This window comes from Lepidochelys kempii, chromosome 4 (assembly GCF_965140285.1).
Source record: "Lepidochelys kempii isolate rLepKem1 chromosome 4, rLepKem1.hap1, whole genome shotgun sequence".
In the NCBI taxonomy this organism is placed as follows: domain Eukaryota; kingdom Metazoa; phylum Chordata; order Testudines; family Cheloniidae; genus Lepidochelys; species Lepidochelys kempii.
In genome coordinates, this window is record NC_136383.1 from 930,534 (window position 1) to 952,421 (window position 21,888).

At 41.7% G+C, this 21,888-nt stretch overlaps 1 protein-coding gene across 2 annotated transcripts in view; it reads right to left on the reverse strand.

Annotated features, from left to right (window-relative positions):
• Positions 1 to 21,888, reverse strand: part of TNKS (tankyrase) — a 287,701-nt gene that overhangs the window by 62,993 nt on the left and 202,820 nt on the right. For both annotated transcript variants that reach the window (XM_073340169.2, XM_073340168.2), the window contains 4 exons: positions 18,288 to 18,409; positions 12,320 to 12,411; positions 12,143 to 12,221; positions 1,459 to 1,630 (listed from right to left, as the gene is read on the reverse strand). In XM_073340169.2, coding sequence (XP_073196270.1) covers positions 1,459 to 1,630; positions 12,143 to 12,221; positions 12,320 to 12,411; positions 18,288 to 18,409 — 465 coding nt within the window. The remainder of the gene's footprint in view (positions 1 to 1,458; positions 1,631 to 12,142; positions 12,222 to 12,319; positions 12,412 to 18,287; positions 18,410 to 21,888) is intronic.

Here is a 21,888-nt window from a genome sequence, read left to right on the forward strand (position 1 = left end):
AGATAAGATAAGCAGCGAGCATATTTATACAGTTAATGGGAACCATACTTTCATATCTGTAGAGAGGCTCTCTGGAGTGCTGGTTCATACTAGGTATGATGCCCCAGCATGTACTCTGGTGACAACAGACACTGCTAATGTCTGGAGAGATCATCTGTAAGACAGTTAAATGGGGGTGGAGCTGGAGAGCGTATGACTCTCACATGCAAAATATACCTACACTTACTAAAGTATTCTTATTTTGAGTCTTCCCACCACCAATATTAAAAGCTTTAGAAAAATCCAAAATGTTAGAAATGGGACTCAAATATCTTTATAGGTAGGGTCCAGTTTCTAGTAGGTACTACATCCCGAGCAGAGGGCAGCAGTAGCTAGCAATCCACAGGTCTGTACTTTGGGACAGAGGAAATAAATAAGAGTAAAATGAGAAATATACTCTCTGCCATTCTTATTATCTTGTGTCAAGGTTCCTTTACTTTTGCCCTTGGTCTTTATTGCTGCCACCAACAAGCGTCTAACAAATATATAACAGGGAAAGAGCCCGCTTGGAAACGTCTTTCCCCCCAAAATCCTCCGCAAACCCTACACCCCCTTTCCTGGGGAAGGCTTGATAAAAAATCCTCACCAATTTGCATAGGTGAACACAGACCCAAACCCTTGGATCTTAAGAACAATGAAAGAGCAATCAGGTTCTTAAAAGAAGAATTTTAATGAAAGAAAAAGTGAAAGAATCACCTCTGTAAAATCAGGATGGTAAATACCTTACAGGGTAATCAGATTCAAAACAGAGAATCCCTCTAGGCAAAACCTTAAGTTACAAAAAGACACAAAAACAGGAATATACATTCCATTCAGCACAGCTTATTTTCTCAGCCATTTAAACAAAACAGAATCTAATGCATATCTAAACTAGCTTACTTACTAAGTTCTAAGACTCCATTCCTTTCCTGTTCCTGGCAAAAAACAACACACAGACAGAGAGAAACTTTGTTTCTCCCCCCCTCCAGCTTTGAAAGTATCCTGTCTCCATATTGGTCATTTTGGTCAGGTGCCAGTGAGGTTATCCTACCTTCTTAACCCTTTACAGGTGAAAGGGTTTTTCCTCTGGCCAGGAAGGCTTTTAAAGGTGTTTTCCCTTCCCTTTACATTTATGACACCTTGGGTTATTCAGGTCATTCAACAAATATTGATTTTTTGCAATGTAGCAGGTTACATTTAAATGTCTACTGGGCAGTGTTTTATTACATAAAATAACTGGAGAACTAGAGCAGATCTTTATAAAAGGTATCAAACACAAAGTAAACTGCAGACATTTGTGCGTGTGGTGCGGTAGCAGAGGGAAGACAAAACTTTATATAACACTGAAAGAATCAGTCTCAGAGAAATCACGTTTAAGTCATTACAACTGAGGGGAAAAAAAAGGGAGAAGGTTAAAATATGAAGTCTATTTCTACCCACCACTTAGAATTTGCTGCACTGCTTCATTTCCCATCTGTGCTGCTGTGAAACCTTGTAAGGAGATGATGGAGGGATCAGAGCCGTAATTCAGCAGGAGGCGACAGGTTTGCAAGTGACCTGCCAAAGCAGCCCTATGCAAAGCTGTTTGACCAAGTGTGTCCAGTGCATTCATCTGAAAAATCATTCAGCAATATAAAATTAAGTATCTTTATAATTGCAAGCCTCCACCCCGTCCCAAAACCTTAATATGAAAGAAGAGTAACAAGTAAAATTTCAGCACATGCTAATTTACTTATAAACCCTACTGCCTTGCCACATTATTAAGACAGAATAACGAAGGATCAATTAAAATATTCCTAATTAAAAAGTAATTAATTATTTCAGATTACATTTCTTAACTCCTTATATAATGCAATATATATATATTATATTATATAATATATTTTATTAATTTATGTTGCTCATAAAATGAAACAGGATTACCAGAAAAATCTGTACTTTAAAACTTTATTAAATATTTTGACAAAGTTCACTTGGATAAATTAAATCTTTTTGAAAAAAAGTCACCCTTTAACAAAAGTAACTGAATAAGCAAAACTCTAATACACAGTGGATGATTGGTTAATATATTTACATCTAACCTAAGAATTTCATGCAGGTTCAAGCTGCAAGAAAATTACCATCTGCCATCCTCAGAGGAGAAATAACTCAACATAATTTAATAACAATAATTCAAAAACCCATCTAAAGAGGTCAGATGGAGGAGAATTCTTCAGGGAGAAAAATGCAAGCCTGAAACCTAAATTCAGTTATCACGAATTCAGTCCATCTTGCTACTTGTTAATTCTTTTAATGAAACAGAAATCTAGAGCTTATAAGCAGGCAACAAGGAATTAGTAATGCAGGAGCTCAGCACAGAACGATGAATAGGCATCTTCAAGTGACCTAATAAAAAGTCTCATCTAATGGAAACCTACCTGTATGACAAGATCTCATATAATAATCTAATCTAAACATCTGGAGTTTATGCAGAACATTCACAGAGAAAGTAAGAGAATAATAGCCAAGATGCACTTTAAAAAGATTTTAAGTAGAACCTTTGTAGCTAATGGCTGTTCATGGCAAATGTAAATGCAGATATCCAACAGCTTTGGGGTTTTTTTGGTCAATTTAGGAAACACAAACTGTTCTATATTCTTTGGACATTGTCACAGATAACTTGCCATCACCCTCCAACTGTAAGGTTTCCATGCTGTGAGCTGCATGCATCACAGATGTACTTACTATACAGAACTCCCATCTGACTTTACCAAAATTCTTACCTTGGTAGAATAGAACAAAGTTTTTGCCTCAATTCCTGACTAAAAGCGTGCAGCGGAGGGCAATGAAAATGATGAGGGGGCTGGGGCACATGACTTATGAGGAGAGGCTGAGGGAAATGGGCTTATTTAGTCTGCAGAAGAGTGTGGGGGTAGGGGGGGATTTGATAGCAGCCTTCAACTACCTGAAGGGGGGTTCCAAAGAGCATGGAGCTCAGCTGTTCTCAGTGGTGGCAGATGACAGAACAAGGAGCAATGATCTCAAGTTGCAGTGGGGGAGGTCCAGGTTGGATATTAGGAAACACTATTTCACTGTGTTCCCTAGGGAGGTGTGTGGAATCTCCATCCTTTGAGGGTTTTAAGGCCCAGTTTGACAAAGCCCTGGCTGGGATGATTTAGTGGGGGGTTGGTCCAGCTTTGAGCAGGGGGTTGGACTAGATGACCTCCTGAGGTCTCTTCCAACCCTAATCTTCTATGATTCAATGAGCTACAGAAAGTGAATAGGAAGTTTGCACAACATCCACCTGCAAACAGGTTTGACTCACACCAGTGCTATTAAGTCCCTCCCTTTCATGCTCACTTACCAAAAAGACTTTTATAAAAGACTAGACAAACCATAAACACAAACCAGGCACTGAAGAATTAAAATCCAGTTTTATTCAACCGAAGTTTTATTTCTGACTTGGAACCCAAGATTACCATAACCATTGACAACAGGTACAACTCCTTTAAGGAGTTTATGGCTGCCCAGGGTTATAGATGGTAAGATTAGGATAAAATTAAACTATGTAGGCAATAATACTGCATTTTGACCAAGGGGATGAACTAGAGCAGAGGCCCTCCCTTTCTCTAATTTCAATACTTTGTGACTGACAGCACAGAATAACAGGATCATAGCAGCTAGATTGTATCCCTCAGCCTCAACACTGCACATGAAAATGATGCACACATGAAAGGGACAATGGCAAAGTCATCAGATCTACCACTGGAGTAACAGAAATGGAATGAAATTTAACAGTACCAAGTGTAAGGTCATGCACTTAAGGACTAGTAAGAATTTCTGCTATAAGCTAATGGCTCATCAGTTGGAAGCTACAGAGGAGGAGCAAGACCTGGGTATATTAGGTGATCACAGGAAAACTATGAGTCACCAATGGGATTCAGCTGCAAAAAAAGGCAAATGCAATCAAAGGATTTACCAGGTGAGGTTTTTCCAGTAGAAACAGGGAAGTATTAGTACCATTGTAGAAAACACTGGTGAAGACCTCAGATGGAATGCTGTGTACAGTGTTGGTCACCCATGTTCAAGAAAGATTAATTCTAACTGGAACAAGTGCAGACAAAGGCTACTAGGATAGGGGAATAGAAAGCTTATCTTACAAGAGGAGACACGGTAGCTTGTGTGTCTCGGGATTGGATAAGACCTTGTCTTGTTCCGCCTAGCAAAACAAAAGCTGAGAGTATGATTGCTCTCTGTATACACATCAGTGGGGTAAACACCAGGGAGAGAGAAGTGATGTTTCTGCAAAGGGACAATGTTGGCGTAAGAACAAATTGGTATAAACTGACCATTAATTAATTTAGACTGAAAAATTACAGCAGATTTCTATCTATCAGATGCATGAGTTTCTGGAATAGACATCCAATATGACTAGTGGGGGCAAGAAACCTAGCTGGTTTTAGGATGGAGACTGATAAGTTTATGAATGAAATTATGTGACCAGGTTGACTGTGACGGAAGACTATTAACAGAATCACAGATTCCAGGGCCAGAAGAGAACACTGTGATCATCCAGTCTGACCTCCTGTATAAGGCAGACCAGAGAACTTCCCCCAAATAATTCCTAGACCATATCTTTTAGAAAATCATCCAATCTTGACTTAAAAATTGCCACTGGTGGAGAATCCACTAAATCCTTTGTAAATTGTTCCAATGGTTAATTATTCTGTTAAAAATATATGATTTATTTGCAGTCTGTATATACCTAGCTTCAACTTCCAGCTACTGAATCATGTTCAGCCTTTCTGTGCTAGACTGAAGAGCCCATTATTAAATATTTGTTCCCAATGTAGGTACTTATAGACTGTAATCAAGTCACCTCTTAACCTTCTCTTTGTTAAGCTAAATAGATTGAGCTCCTTGATTCTAACACTATAAGTTATGTTGTCTAATCCTTTAATCGTTCAGGTGGCTCTTCTCTGAACACTCTCCAATTTATCAACATCCTTCTTGAATTGTGGGCACCAGAACTGGACACAGGATTCCAGCAGTGGCTGCACCAGTGTCAAATACACAGGTAAAATAGCCTCTCTACTCCAACTCGAGATTCCTGTTTATGCATCCTAAAATCGCATTAGCCCTTTTGGCCACAGCGTCACACTGGGAGCTCATGTTCATCTGATTAGCCGCCATGCCCTCCAAATATTTTCCAAGAGTCCCTGCTTCCCAGGATAGAGTCCCCCATCTTGTAAGTATAGCCTGCATTCTGTGTTTCTTGATGTATTAAAACATATGTTGTTTGCATGCGCCCAAATGATCCAGATTGTTCTCAGTCTGTACTCCTCATTATTTACCACTCCCCCAATTAGTGTCATCTATAAACTTTATCAATGATGATTTTGTTTTCTTACAGATCATTAATAAAAATAGCACCAGGCCAAAAACTGATCTCTGTGAGACCCTGTTGGAAACACAACCACTCAATGATTCCTTTGTTCACAATTGCATTTTGAGACCTATCTGTTAACCAATTTTTAAGCCATTTAATATGCGCCATGCTGTCACAGAGGAGGTCCCTTCCAGTCCTATATTCCTAACTGTTTTATGTTATATGGCATGCAGATCTTACCTTAGTTCTCAAATAACTAATTTTCCTCACAACCAATCCTTGCAGCAGACAAACATAAGCAATCTGAACAAGTACATGCTCACTTCCTGGACAGAAAGGGGTTGGGGATGATTAGAGAGCAGGTAAGCAGGATGTGAACTAGTTATTATTCTGGGTCCCTACAGCACTATTAGCAGAAGGTACACTTGCTTTCCGTCTTTAAAGGGGCCACTTAAGTTGGGAGTGTGGTCTCCTTAAAGCCAATCTGCCTTCAAAGCTATACAGCACTCTCATCCCAAACAATCCCAGGGACAGAACTTTACTTCAGGAACCGTTTTGTACTGTAAACCAAGATACAATCTTTAAGGCTGGAGACTGTGTACTTGTTTGTTCACAACTGAAAGACTTATTTCAAGAAAAGGTTCTACAAGTATCAGATATAAAATACAAGTCTTTAATTCCAGAAAAATATATTGAGACTTACAGTAAGTCCAACCTGATAAGGTAATTCTTTGGGTTACTTGACAATTTCCGGTCTAAAAGAGTGTCCTTTCAAATTCCAAGTCTAAGTGAGAAAATATACAGTATCCATACTACCATTATATATGTACTAATGGGCCCGCATGATCATTAGAGCTGAACTAGTCAAATAAATGAGATGGTCATCCATGTGGATTCTCCTCCTGAGCACTTTCAAATCAGACAGCTACAGCTCCAAACTGCTTTCCAGACAGTCCTTTGTAAGTGATTCTCTCAACCTACCACACAACAGATTTGACAGCTTTTATGCTATAGAAATCATCCTGGATCCAATCTCCTCACATTTTAGCATGTAAACAGTCACACCTCTGTTCTAACCATGACATTTTAAAACCGTATTTACCTGCCAAAGAAAAGTGTTTTGAGTAAGCATGAAAAACCTATATTCCTATCAATTGTTTTCTATTGCAGGGATCTCTCTTGCTCCCTTGTTAGTCTCTAAGGAGTCACAAGTACTCCTGTTCTTTTTGCGGATACAGACTAACATGGCTGCTACTCTGAAACCTCTTGCTCTCTATTATTTCCCTCTGTTCTTTTCATTTCAGTGCCTCCATCATGAGACCATCTGGTAAAGAAAATCAAAATGGATGTGTACTAGCCGGCACTGAAGACATTATTTTCATCATCGCGCTGCTGCTGTCTCACACAAAATAGAATCCAGAGCTTCAGCAATATTTCTTCATACTGCCAGTCAGCTGTGGCAGCTCAACAGTTGGGATCTGCTCAGGGAACATTTTGACAGTGTATCATCAGAATGTCAGCTTTCTGTCAGTGTCAAATGCTGAAAGTTTGTAAAATCCTCCTAACTCCTCGGGAGAACAGTAGCACAAAGAGCAACAAACTTTTGACTGACCCCGTTGTATCTCAGTAGAAATATCCTCTTATTCTAAAATAGTCTCTTGACAGGATTTATAAAATATTTAACCATCTCAGTTTTTCTCCTACAATTCCTATGTGATGTTTTACACTCATGCATAGTATCTGAGTATCAGCACTGTCCCACTGACTCCTTAGAAGTGGGCCATTTCCAGCAGTTAACAAGAATGTCTGACGAACAGTGTGGGGGGGGAATAAACATGGGGAAATAGTTTTACTTTGTGTAATGACCCCTCCACTCCCAGTCTCTATTCAAGCCTAAATTAATTGTATCCAGTTTGCAAATTAATTCCAATTCAGCAGTCTCTCCTTGGAGTCTGTTTTTGAAGTTTTTTGGTCTAAGTATTGCCACTTTTAGGTCTGTAATCGAGTGACCAGAGAGATGGAAGTCTTCTCCAACTGGTTTTTGAATGTTATAATTCTTGACATCTGATTTGTGTCCATTTATTCTTTTACGTAGAGACTGTCCAGTCTGACCAATGTACATGGCAGAGGGGCATTGCTGGCACATGATGGCATATATCACATTGGTAGATGTGCAGGTGAATGAACCTCTGATAGTGTGGCTGATGTGATTAGGCCTTAGGATGGTGTCCCCTGAATAGATATGTGGACACAGTTGGCAACGGGCTTTGTTGCAAGGATAGGTTCCTGGGTGAGTGGTTCTGTGGTGTGGTTGCTGGTGAGTATTTGCTTCAGGTTGGGGAGCTATCTGTAAGCAAGGACTGGCCTGTCTCCCAAGATCTGTGAGAGTGATGGGTCATTCTTCAGGATAGGTTGTAGATCCTTGATTATGCGTTGGAGAGGTTTTAGTTGGGGGCTGAAGGTGATGGCTAGTGGTGTTCTGTTATTTTCTTTGTTGGGCCTGTCCTGTAGTAGGTGACTTCTGGGTACTCTTCTGGCTCTGTCAATCTATTTCTTCACTTCAGCAGGTGGGTATTGTAGTTGTAAGAATGCTTGATGGAGATCTTGTAGGTGTTTGTCTCTGTCTGAGGGGTTGGAGCAAAGGCGGTTGTATCGTAGAGCTTGGCTGTAGACAATGGATCATGTGGTGTGGTCTGGATGAAAGCTGGAGGCATGTAGGTAGGAATAGCGGTCAGTAGGTTTGTGGTGGTGGTGTTTATGTGACCATCGCTTATTAGCACCGTAGTTTCTAGGAAGTGGATCTCTTGTGTGGACTGGTCTTTAGAGAGAAGCTTTTTCTGCTAGGATAGCTCAGCTTACAGGCATATCACTGCAGAAACGTTTTCAATTAAATGAAGCTGCTGTAATATCAGCCAGTGGGCAATCATGTAAAAATATACTATTCTCTCTATTAAAAGTGTTTGTTACAGGGTTATTACACCTGTATTCCCCTTACGTGGTCCACGGAGGGCACCCATTCTCAGCTCCCACCTCCTCAGCCATCACCTCTCTAGGGTGGAGACCAGCCCCTCTCTCTCTCGACCAAGGGTTTTCCAGGCTGCATGATTCCCTGCTCACACTGATATTCCCAGCATGCCAAACTATCTAAAAGCCAGCATCTGTACTTTGCTTTCTCTCCAGAGGCTATGTCCAGTGTATTGCCCGCAATTACAAGTTACACACAGCACTTTCTAAGCACGCACATTTATTCTTTGATGTAACCACTACAGAGAAATCATATTAAAAAAAAAAGAACCCACATGCACGCTAAAAAGCTTACCAGAGATCACCCCAACTCCAACATCAGGCTCTGGTAGGTGTGAGTCATTCAAAAGCCATAACTGTTTTTTCCCTGTGATTTACAGCTCATAAATCTAAGATTTATAACCAGAGGAAACATGAATAGCTCAAGCTTTCCTTTATACAGCTTGGGCCTTTGAGCCCGGCCTCACGTAACGGGTTATCAGCAGACAATGGCCCACACCTCAGGACATAGCTTCAAAAAGTTTGGCATTTGCTAATTTGCATTCACCTCCCCCTAGAGATTCTCCAGGAAAACCCCTTAACACTTTTTGTTCCAAAAGTCCATCCTTGTTTGGCACATTCTTGAACACAGTCCTTTGAACCCTCAGGTCTCACATGTGTGACATCTTCCCCCTTAAGAGGCGGTATACAATCCTGGCCCGTAAGACATAAATCATTAATTTAATACAACGGACTCCAAAGATACTTAGACTTAATTCAGTAAGGTCTCCCAAAGATATTGTAGGAAATTGCCATACCCATCACAGGGCTCATTTGAACTTCCTGGCAGAAGAAGTCCATGTGACTGAACAGTGTCAATTTACAACCTGTCACCAAGCACGAACGAAGTCTAGTTTTGGATCATTTACCCCCATGGTGACTTGCATACTTTGTGCTTTAAGGGGAAGTAGACAGTTTGGACGGCTGCTCCAGTGGCACCTTTCAGCACAAAGCAGTTCCAACAAACTGCGGCTGTGCATGGTATAATTAATCATATCTGGCATACTTAGCAGCTTATTGTAAGAATATTATGGCAGGAGTGTTTGACTTTTTCCTGCTCTGAGTTTAGATCTGTTGTGTTTCTCAATCCCACAAGGAATGAAGTAGACAAAGATCAGCTGGTTATGTAATTCTTGCCAAAATATTTATGGCAAACTCTTCATATATTTCAGCTGATGCTGGACAATATTAGTGGTATTGAGGCTTTTACGACTATTATTTGAAAATAAATAAAGGGTACCTCCACAGATCAACCAGACACGAGGTCTTACTATAAATACAGCCTTCACCTTGCCATTTGTCATTTGATCCTGAGCAGTCAACAACATCAACAATTTTGTAGTTTACCTTGAGTTAAGAATAAAGAGAATTAAATCCCTGCCACCAAAAAGGAAATACAAATGCTAAGGTGGTCCGTTGGAATCTCCTCTCCAACAAGCTGTTTTTAGATCTTGCCCCACACACACGAAACAAAAATGACATTCCTGTACTTTAAAGAAGTTCTATGTTTAATCTACAAAATATATACAGTTAGGGCTCAATCTCACAAGGTACTGATCATTCTTACTCTGATCCAGTACCACTGAACTGCTCACATGCATAAAATTAAGCACCTGCTTAAATGTTTTCCTGGATTAGGGCTAGAGTGCCTAGCAACTTGCAGGACTGAGCCCTAACTCTGAAATACGATCAGTTTCTCTTCTCCATCCTCACACAAGAAAAAGAACTGTCCCCTGCCCACCCAAATAGCTGCCCAAGTACATTATACCTATGTCCTATATATTTTTTAATGAAACAAACAATTTTACACACATTGCAGCTACTCCCCACAGAGCAGAAGAACTTTCACTTAATGTATAAAATAGTGCCAAGGAAGGCCCTCAAAGGAAGGCCCTGACCCAAGGTACTCTAGTGCTTCCTACACATTTGTCTCCCACCTCCAGATGCGTATATTTTCAGTGCTTATTTTTGAGCGTTTTTAAAAAAAAAATCTATTTTCGATTTAAATTGTCACAGTTGTGAAAAATTATGGGGGGGGAGGGAAAACAGACAATTTTGTAATAGACACTGAGATTAAAAAAAAAGCTTTATAATCATTAAACTACAAATTGTCTACTACATGTCAAAACATACAAAGTAAATATCCTTACATGAAACTCTAAGAAGTTCTCAAGCAGCATTTTTCATACTTTGCCTGTCTGAAAATTCTTGATTCTTACTGATGAAAATATTTTTGTTGGCGTGTGTGTTCGGTGAAATCAACGTTCACTGATATTTACGGATAGAGCTCTAATCCTTTCAAACCTAACCATGAGTTATCAAAACTACCGTTCTTAGACGATACCAGAGATCTGTTCCAGGATAGCTATTATTTTAATCTCCCTAATGCTGTTATCTCTCCCTCTCCCCCTCCCCCCGCCCCGACCCCTCAATAACTGCTGATACTGAACTCTTGAAAAATCTGGCCATAATCCTACGAAATCTCAATCTGCTGCTGTAAGCAACAGATGAGATTCCTGTTTCTAGCATATAGCTATATTATCAGGAGATAATGTGGGAAAATGATTATAATTAACAGCTTGAATGAATGCAAATGCTCTTCTCTAAAAAAAAAAAAAATCTCCTTGGAAAAGTCTTAGGCAAGCTACAGCTGTATCAGAATTCTAGAACATGACACACTGTGCCATGGTACAGTCATTAAAATATTTTATGATTCTATTAAACCTCTTTGAAAGTGAGTCAGATACTGAGATCTGCAAATTAGCTCTAAAATGGGCACCTACATTGTAATTCAGTTGTCTTAAAATAAAAAAGATTTGTATTAACTAGATGTTCAATTACATTGCTCTCACCTCCTAGTACTTCAGGAGTGACATTATAGATTGTTATTATAGGCATACTTCTTCATTTCTAGCTACCTGGATGCAGACTCAGCTATAGCTAACTGAACTACCCTAAAAGCAAAAATAAGATTGTTCAAATTTTAACTGATTCATAAAAAATGCCTTTTATGCAGAAAATGTCTTTGAGAGAAGGTAAGTGGCAAAATGATAATGATCACAATAACAATTTTCTAATTAGTTGCTACAGTCATCCTGAAGGGACAAAGACACACATCTTTGAAAGATGTTTAGAATTGTGGGGCTACGCTTTCATCTTTTCCTGTAATCTTACGACTTCCAAAACATGACCTTTAAAACCACAACTCACAGTGAGCTTATAAATGACTTGTGTGGGTAGTGGTTATTATCTACAGCAAAAGGGTGAATTAATAAAAGGAATTTTTTGGATGGGAAAACAAGAAAAGAGTTAATTACTGAAGGCTGAGAACAAAGTTTTCAAAAATCTATAGCTAGACATCTAACTAAAATTGGCCTGATTTGCACAAGTACTGAGAACTCAACAGCCCCTACCAAATGTTAGACATTTTTGAAAATCCAGGGCAAGACTTTTAAAGAAATGGGTGACTAAAGTTAGGTTCCTAAATCTTCATTTAGGCACTTAAGTAAGTGACCTAAATTTCAAGTGCTGAGAACTCAGCATTTCCCACTTATTCAATATAAGCACACTTCTGGGGTCACACAGAAAGTGTGAGGCACAGTAAGGAAAAAGCAGTAGTTCTCCTGACTGCTAGCCATGTGCTTTAACCACAAGACCATCTACCTCCTACTACTTTATTTAGAATATATTTACCTTTGCTCCATGTTTATGCAGAACTTCCATGACATCATTATGAGCTCTTTCAGCTGCAACATGCAAAGGCGTCATGAAGCTAGGTGAAAAATGGCAGACGTTAGTTTTATCATCCAAATACTGTATTACCTAGTCCTTTGGAAACGTAAAATTTGGCTTAAATTTTTGGACACCTACTCTTTGTTTTTCTCATTAACGTTAGCTCCTTTCCTGAGCAACAGTTCTGTAACTTGTTTCCGTTTAGGATGCAGGGAAGTGACAGCACAGTGCTGAAAAACAAAGCAAAAAAATTATCATGCTTCATCATTTTTACACACCCCACTGAACATTAGACTGAAGCTTACAAATAGAACCCTACCGAAATGTATTACATTTCTGCCTCAATATAAAATACACCAAACAAAATGTAAGCTAGTTATTAAAGCTAAATCATGCTGCTTTTAAAACAATTTTGATTTTATAACTATTAGTCACACATGAGAAATGGTTAAGTCACTAACTGTAAAAGCAAGACATAGGGACATTAAATGGTGTACTACAAGAAGTGGCTAAAGGCAAAAATTCCACTTTCTGCAGATGGCTTCTGAAGAGTTACATTGCTTCCTTCAATGTAACATGAGTTCTGTGGTAGACTGAGTTAATTGTTTTATTTATTCTTCTATTTTGATGTATACTTAATGTGTTAATCTTAACTGATTGCCATGCTGGTACAGTATGTGTTTGCAGTTACTGCTCAATATCTGGATTTATGAAATAAAGGAAGCTCTAAGGAAAGTAACGCATTCTGCATGGCATAATTTGGTTAAATGTTCCAAGTGAGAGGTATCTTTAGTGGTGTGTCTTGGAAGCAAGGGCCTCCATAACCTCCCTTGCCCAGGGGAAGACAGGAGCAAGTTGCTATAGTCCTTTACTAGGTACAATACACCTCTTTGTGTGGGTCAATTCTGCTGGCTGCTTTGTGGGGAGGGTTGCAGCGTACTGAGCATGCAGCCTTTGCTCTGCCCATGAAGCCATGCGTTCAGGTAGGGCAGGTGATGAGCCATGCTCCCTCTTACTCCTTTGCACCACTGCATTAGGGCCAGTCACCCCCTGGACTGAAATTTTCAAACATGTCCACTAATTTTAGGCCCCAAATTGAGATGTCAAAGGACTGATTTTCTGAGAAACTAAGCTCCCACAATTCCAAGTAACTGAAAATCATGTCCTAAATTCCAGAGTAACGGTTGGAAGAGACCACCACTAGGATGAGAGACCATCTTGAACAAAGCTAGTTATTGGTCCCTGTAAGACAGGGCCTATTGATCTCCTGATGTTTCTGAGCCCAGCTACAGGGGTTTTAAACAGCAAGCACAAAAGTCATACTTAATAGTTATGACTCATTGCTGTGAAGAATTCCCTCTTCTAATACTCAAAGTAAAACAACATAGTCACACTGATTTGAACGAGATCATCAATTCCACTCCACTTCACTTTCTATGTCTATGTCAAAGACTGCTGGGATATTGGCTCTATGTTCTTTGACTTCACTGCTAGCTGAAATGATGAATTGGGAGCAGAGGCTAATTCCAGTGAAGTTACTAACACACAAAAATACACGCAAGTGACACTGTACCTTCATACAGAAGGCCCCCTGCTAGATAATGCCATGACCACAGCGAGCACAAAGTTCAGCATACTGCTGGGGTGCTTTGCATCTTTAACAGTGTTCCATGTCAAAGACCTGAACAAGAATTGAGAACTCATAGGGGGGCCAACTACCACAGGCAAATCCAGTAAACAACTGTCAATGCTGATAAATGCAAAGTAATGCACATTGGAAAACATAATCCGAACTACACATATAAAAGGATGGGGTCTAAATTAGTTGTTACCACTCAAGAAAGAGATCTGGGAGTCACTGTGGATATTTCTCTGAAATCATCCACTCAATGTGCAGTGGCAGCCAAAAAAGCAAACAGAATGTTGGGAATCATTAAGAAAGGGATACATAATAAGACAGAAAATACTATATTGCCTCTATATAAATCCATGGTATGTCCACATCTTGAATACTGCGTGCAGATGTGGTCGCCCCATCTCAAAAAAAGATACATTGGAATTGGAAAAGGTTCAGAAAAGGACAAAAAAATGATTAGGAGTATGGAATGGCTGCCATATTAGGAGAGATTAATAAGACTGGAACTTTTCAACATGGAAAAGAGATGTTTAAGGGGGGATATGACAGAGGTCTATAAAAGCATGACTGGTGTGGAGAAAGTAAATAAGGAAGTGTTATTTACTCCTTCTAATAACACAAGAACTAGGGGTCACCAAATGAAATTAATAGGCAGTAGGTTTGTTTTAAACAAAAGGAAGTATTTTTTCATGCAACGCACAGTCAACCTGTGGAACTCCTTGCCAGAGGATGTTGTGAAGGCCAAGACCATAACAGGGTTCAAAAAAGAACTAGATAAGTTCATGGAGCATAGGTCCATCAATGGCTATTTGTCAGGATGGGCAGGGATGGTTTCCCTAGCCTCTGTTTGCCAGAAGCTGGGAATGCGTGACAGGGGATGGATAGCTTGATGATTATCTGTACTGTTCATTCCCACTGGGGCACCTGGCATTGGCCACTTTTGGAAGACAGGATACCAAGCTAGATGGACCTTTGGTCTGACCCAGCCCTCGTCTACACTATGAGTTTATGTCAAATGTAGCAGTTTTAGATCGATTTAATCCTGCACCCATCCACACAACAAAGCCATTTTTGTTGACTTAATGGGCTCTTAAAATAGATTTCTGTACTCCTCCCTGATGAGGGGTTTAGCTCAGAAATTGACATCGCCAGTTCGAATTTGGGTTAGTGTGGACGCAATTCGACGGTATTGGCCTCCAGAAGATATCCCACAGTGCTCCATTGTGACCACTCTGGACAGCACTCTCAACTTGGATGCACTGCCAGGTACACAGGAAAAGCCCTGCAAACTTTTGAATTTCATTTCCTGTTTGGCCAGCGTGGCAAGCTGATTGGCACAGGTGACCATGCAGATCTCATCAGCAGAAATGACCATGGAGTCCCAGAATCGCAAAAGAGCTCCAGCATGGACCAAACGGGAGGTAGTGGATCTGATCGCTGTATGGGGAGACGAATCCGTGTTATCAGAACTCTGTTGCAAAAGACGAAATGGCAAAATATTTGAAAAAATCTCCAAGGGCATGAAGGACAGAGGCTATCACAGCTACAGGAAAGGCAAAGACCGCCACTGCAGCCCCTGTGTAATCAACCGCCGTCCTCCCCAAGTTCTATAGCGTCCTCACCCAGACGCCCAAGAACGTGGGAGGGGGGCCCCCTCTGGGCACCCAACCACTCCACCCAAGAGGACTGCCCAAGCAACAGAAGGCTTGCATTCAGTAAGTTTTGAAGTGCAGTGTGGCCTTCTTCCCTCCTCCCCCACCCCACCCGGTGCGTCCCTGCTCCCACACCCCTTCCGGGCTACTTTGGCAGTTATCCCCCTATTTGGGTGATGAATTAACAAAGAATGCATGAATTTGAAACAACAATGACTTTATTGCCTCTGCAAGTGGTGATCGAAGGGGGGAGGGGAGGGCGGTTGGCTTACAGGGAAGTAGAGTGAACCAAGGGGACAGGTTTTCAACAAGGAGAAACAAACAGAACTGTCACACCGTAGCCTGGTCAGCCATGAAACTGGTTTTCAAAGCTTTTCTGATGCACAGCGCACCCTGCTGTGCTCTTCTAACCAGCCTGGTGTCTGGCTGCGCGTAATCAGTGGCCAGGCGATTCGCCTATAGGCATTTCAACATCACCAACAGTTATTTTCTGGTCTGGAAAGTAAGTCCCTTGCTGCAGCTGTTCATACAGACCAGACTTCCTGAAGATACAAGCCTCATATACCTTTCCCGGCCATCCCACGTTGATGCTGGTGAAATGTCCCTTGTGATCCACCAGTGCTTGCAGCACCATTGAAAAGTGCCCCTTTCGGTTTATGTACTTGCTGCCTTGGTGCTCCGGTCCCAAGATAGGGATATCGGTTCTGTCTATGGCCCCACCACAGTTAGGGAATTGCACTGCAGCAAAGCCATCCACTATGACCTGCACATTTCCCAGAGTCACTATCCTTGATAGCAGCAGCTCAGTGATTGTGTTGGCTACTTGGATCACAGCAGCCCCCACAGTAGATCTGCCCACTCCAAACTGACTCCCGACTTACTGGTTGCTGTCTGGCGTTGCACGCTTCCACAGGGCTATCACCACTCGCTTGTGAACTGTGAGGGCTGCTCTCATCTTGGTATTCTTGCACTTTAGGATAGGGGAAAGCAAGTCACAAAGTTCCATGAAAGTGCCCTTACACATGTGGAAGTTTCGCAGCCACTGGGAATCATCCCAGACCTGCAACACTATGTGGTCCCACCAATCTGTGCTTGTTTCCCAGGCCCAGAATCGACGTTCCATGGCATGAACCTCCCCCACTGCCACCATAATGGCCAAATTGCCGGGGCCCATGCTTTGAGAGAAGTCTGTGTCCATGTCCTCATCAGTCTCGTCACCGCGCTGCCATAACCTCCTCTTGCAGGTTCTGATTCTGCATATACTGCATGATAATGCGCGAGGTATTTACAATGCTCATAACTGCTGCGGTGATCTGAGCGGGCTCCATGCTTGCCGTGGCATGGCATCTGCAGGAGAGCAGAGTTGCAGGGGAAGCGGTGGTTGGATGACCAATTTTGTAGACCTACTGCTACCAGGACACAACAGCTGAGCGGGCTGCACGCTTGCTGTGGTATGGTGAGAGAAGAGCAGCCAAGCAGAGTTGCAGCGGAAGCGGCCCTGCGAGACCACCAGGAGAGCAGAGTGGCAGCAGAAGCGGTGGATGATGACGGTCACAGAGAAGACCTGCGAGGTGGATTTCATAGCATCAGGAGAGCAGAGTGGCAGTGGAAGTGGTCGTTTGATGACAACGGTTTGCAGACCTATGGCACTATCTGCTAAAAGCAGTATGGGGCCCGCACGGAAAAAAGGAGAAAAATGACTGTCTGCCGTTGCTTTCATGGAGGGAAGGGTGACTGACGACATGAACCCAAAACCACCAGCGACCATGTTTTTGCCCCAGCAGGTATTGGGAGCTTAACCCAGAATTCCAATGGGCGGCGGAGACTGCAGGAACTGTGGGATAGCTACCCACAGTGCAACGCTCCGAAAGTCGACACTAGCCTCGGTACTGTGGACGCACTCCACCGACTTAATGCGCTTAGTGGGGACACACACGACTGACTGTATAAAATCGCTTTCTAAAAAATCGACTTCTATAAATTTGACCTAATTTCGTAGTGTAGACATACCCCCAGTATGGCCACTCTTATGTTCTTTTGTAATGCTAGACAGGTCTGAATGTCATCACAACAAATATACGTTGCCAGCAGAGAGTTATACCAATCAGCTGGAGAAGGGAAACAACTGGTTGGTCAGTGAGAGCCAGAAAGCCCCTATATAGCAGGAACAGCATCAAACGTTTCACTGCTGACCTCTGTCAGATGTTGAAAGAATTAAGTATTATTAATAAACTCATCTGTGTGGGAATGTTGGAGAATGATTTTCATCAAGAAGCAAGTCTAATTGGGATTCTGGTGAAAAATTTGATTTAAAAAAGATGAAAGATAGAGGGCAGCCTGCTAACTTATTCCAATCTCCCATAAGCCAGCATGATACGTTTCTGTTGCCTGCCTCATCTCAACCCGCTGGCACCCCAAAATATTTTTTGCAACAAGTGTCCATAAAACATAAGACAAAATGGAGAGAAAAAACAAGACAACTGCAGTGATAGCAGAACACAGAGAAACCCTCTAGCAGTTTTCACTACAGGGAAGGTAATCAGGTGGGGAGAACACAAAGGTTCAACATGAAGAAATAAGCAGTAGCTTACTTGAAGGTTTCTGGAGAAATCCTGCATAAAAACTGAATTCAAGGGTGAAAAAAATGTACAATGTTTCTTCTATAGCAGTGATTTACTTTTAACACATAAGATGCCTGGTGGCACATCCTCAATTTTAGATGAATACATTTTCATAGTCTAGCAATTAAAAAAAAGCTCTTCAACTAGCACTACTTCCACATATATCATAAAAAAATGAACTGACTATATAATCTCACCAGTGCGGTCTCATGTGACTGTGGCTGTTTGAAATTAATGATCTCCAAAGCAAGAGTCTTTTTCACTTTGGCTAGGTCTGCCTCTCTGGCTGCTTGCAGTAAAGAATGTCCTTTGAATTCATCTGTTGGAGAAATAAGACATACTTAATATTCAGTAACACATCTTATTTCAGAAACCTAACTAGAATTAACCAAAGGGGAAAGAAAAATGTTCTATATTGCCCTAAATAGTAACATCAGCTATGATGACAGAATCCTAAACCCTCTCCTAGTGAAGGCAGAAATATATTCTTGGGGTGAGATAGGAAGGAAGGTTCCAGTTTCCAGAGCAAAACCCTCATCCTCCCACTCCAGCCCCAAGATGAAGAGTGTTATAAGAATCACTAAAAACTCTGTATCCAGCCAGAGGAGGAGTCTTCTAGGACCAGCACTACAGAAGACAGCTACCAGGCCACCTTCCGAGAGCCCTACCGCAATCTCCAGCATAGGGGGCATGCCAGGGTGGGGTTGCATCACACAGCACTACAGAGATTTCAGGCCCAAATTACAACAGTGGACCTTCCAGCCTCCAGATCAATCCAAGACCAAGAGGACACAAAGTTGGCTTAAAGCCACCTTACTTAACCCTCTCCCCCATCTGAGAGTTCGGTATTGCACCTGTTGGAGGTGCAGCATAGAATCTTACCATTATATTGCTCCTTTAACATAAAAATGGCCAAGCATCAGATCCTGCTCACTTTGTTCCTACAAGTAATCCCACTGATGACACTGGGATCACCGGTGAGAGTAAGGAGAGCAGGATATATTAATATCCAAATATGTAAAAGTACCCTTTAATAAATGATGAACAAAACTGAAAGTCAGCAGGCTTATTCTAACTTATTTCAGAAGTTACTTCTTGTGGAATTAGCAGTTTTCTGTAACTTTATAACTTGTGTTATTGTCTTTCATTGTTATAAGAGTGAGACAAAAACAGATGAGAGAGAAATTTAGATTCAAGGTTAGGACGTAACTTTCCCACCACCGGGTTAGGAGGAATCCTTTTTGTTTGGTTTTCTGACCAGATAGCAGAAAAACAAGACTGAGTAATGAAGGCTCTGGTGGAAAGCAGCTCTTTATTTAAGTTACAAATGATGAATCAGAATTTGGTAACATGATTATGACCAAACTGAATTCTAGAATAGTTATATTTTATATGGTCATACCTAAGTTTAGAACATTGACCATCATGAAGTAATCAAGAGGGTTTGAGAATGAATTCCAAAGAATTAAATACTGTTGCGAGAATTAGCCATAGTATCAGTGGCAACTTCACCCTGTAAGGCCACATGCCAGCATTTTCTATGTCAAACTGATGACATGCTTCAACAGATTAGTCTAATTTTCCAGCCCAGGAAGAACACATATATGAAACTGGATGACAAAACAAATCAAAAGCCTTTTTACTGCTTCACAGCCATCTGTGCCAAAAAGTATTGAACTGGTTCCATCAAAACCATCTTCTCCTGTCCGAGAATAAGCCTGGCATAACGCAGTGAGATTCAGACAGCCCAACAATGCTACCAGGCCTTACAGAATATTGGAAAACAAAGCATCATTGACGCTTCTCCTCTCTTTCCTTGTCATTAGTTTGCAAAAGCAAAAAATCAATCACATTATAGTTGGTTAGCACAGGCTAATTTGCAGGGACAGATAAATCTCCAAATGAAGTTGTCTGAAAGTCATGTTTTTGCTTTACAAAGTTAATTAAAATCATCTCCCTGAACTCTGTTCTGCTCTTATTATTATTTAATAATGAAACAATAAATTTTGAGTTTGATTAAAGTGGAGAGGGTAGGGTTCCCAAATTAGAACATATGACTTTACTAAAGGGAAAGAAGGGAAAATAACTGGAGCTTTTTCAAAATGTGTGGTCTCCATCTGTATTCCACTGAGGGTTACGTGCGTGCGTCATATGCCCGGAGCCAGAACCTTTGAAAGTAGTATCATTCGGCAGTCCGCACATGCGCCCATGTATTGCCTTGTGGTTTCTCCTGAGGTGATAAAGGGCAGGGTGGACTGTCAGTGTCTCCAGGTCCTTCTCCACCACAGACCTATCAGATTCGCAGCAGAGGGGAAAGAGGTTGGGATTGGAATAAAAATAGGGACCACATACCTCAAAGAACCCCCAGTTACCAGCAAGCAACCTCCCTTTCTTCTTTGAGTGATGGTCCCTATTGCATTCCATTGAGGGTGTCTGACAAGCAGTTCATAGTGAGGAGGAGAATGCGAGGAAGATGACGGAATCATAGAATGGAGGACTGCTGCACTGAATGAGGCGTCTCCTGTGGAATCACATACTAGAGTGTAGTGGAGGAAAAAGTGTGTACCAACTACATGTTGCAGTTTTACATATATCTGCAAGGGACACATCATGACGCACAGCTGTGGTTGATGCTTGCACTCTCATTGAGTGGGCCTATCCCACCTGGTGAGGATTGTCTTGACATCTTATGTAATGCACCTAGAAACCCACTTAAAGATTCACTGGATGGAAATGGCCTGTCCTTTAATTCTCTCCTCTATGGCGACAAATAGCCTGGGAGACTTCCGGAATGGCTCTGTCCTTTGCAGACCTACGCACATCAAAAGAATGAAGTCGCCGTTCTCCATGAAAGATGTGTGGTTTGGGGAAGAAGGTACGTAGATGTAGGAGTTGATTGAGATGGAATCAGAAAACCACTTTTAGTAGCAACTTGGATGCAATCAGAGTGATACATTGTCTTTATGGAATGCAGTGAAGGGGGGAGGGGTCTGCCACCATGGCTCCCAGTTCACCAACCCACCTCGCTGAAGTAATGGCAACAAGGAAAGTGACCTTCATGGAGAGGAGAGAAAGAGCAGGAGGCCAGGGGTTCATTAATGAGGAACACTAGGTTGAGGTCCCATTGGGTAGCGACAGGTTGAATGGGGGGTACTTACAAAAAAAGGCCCTTCCAGAATCAGGTAGTCAAAAGGTGCATAAAAATTGAATGTCCAGCCACTAGAGGGTGGAAAGCACTAATGGCATCTGCATGAACTCTGATGGAGCTGAGAGCGAGACTCAAGATTTTCAGATAGAGAAAATAGTCTACGAGTATCTGCATGCCCACGGCCTCGGGGACAAGGCCTTGCCGTTGAGCCCAGGAAGTGAAACGTTTCCATTTGGCCTTATAGGAGCATCTCATGGATTCCTTTTGGATACTGGAGAGGATGTCTTGCACTGCTAATGGGCATTCTCGTGCTAACCAAGGCGTTCAGCCAAAAACCTAGCTTTCAGTGTTGCGTCCGTAGATCTGGGTGCCCGAGTCTGTGGTTGTGCTGTGTCAGCAGTTCCGGGAATGTCTGTAGTGGAAGTGTAGAGTGCTTTGACATGTGGAGAAGAAGAGGGAACCAGAATTGGCAAGGCAAGAACAGGGCAATCAAAATGGCCATTGCTCTCTCGACAGCGTTTGTGGAGGGAACACGATAGGAGTGGTATGGAGGAGAAAGCATAGTTCTTTAAGTCCAACTAATTGACAACCAGAGCGTCGCTCTGTGAGTGGGGACCATGTCCCCTCTTCAGCAATACTGGGTGCACCTG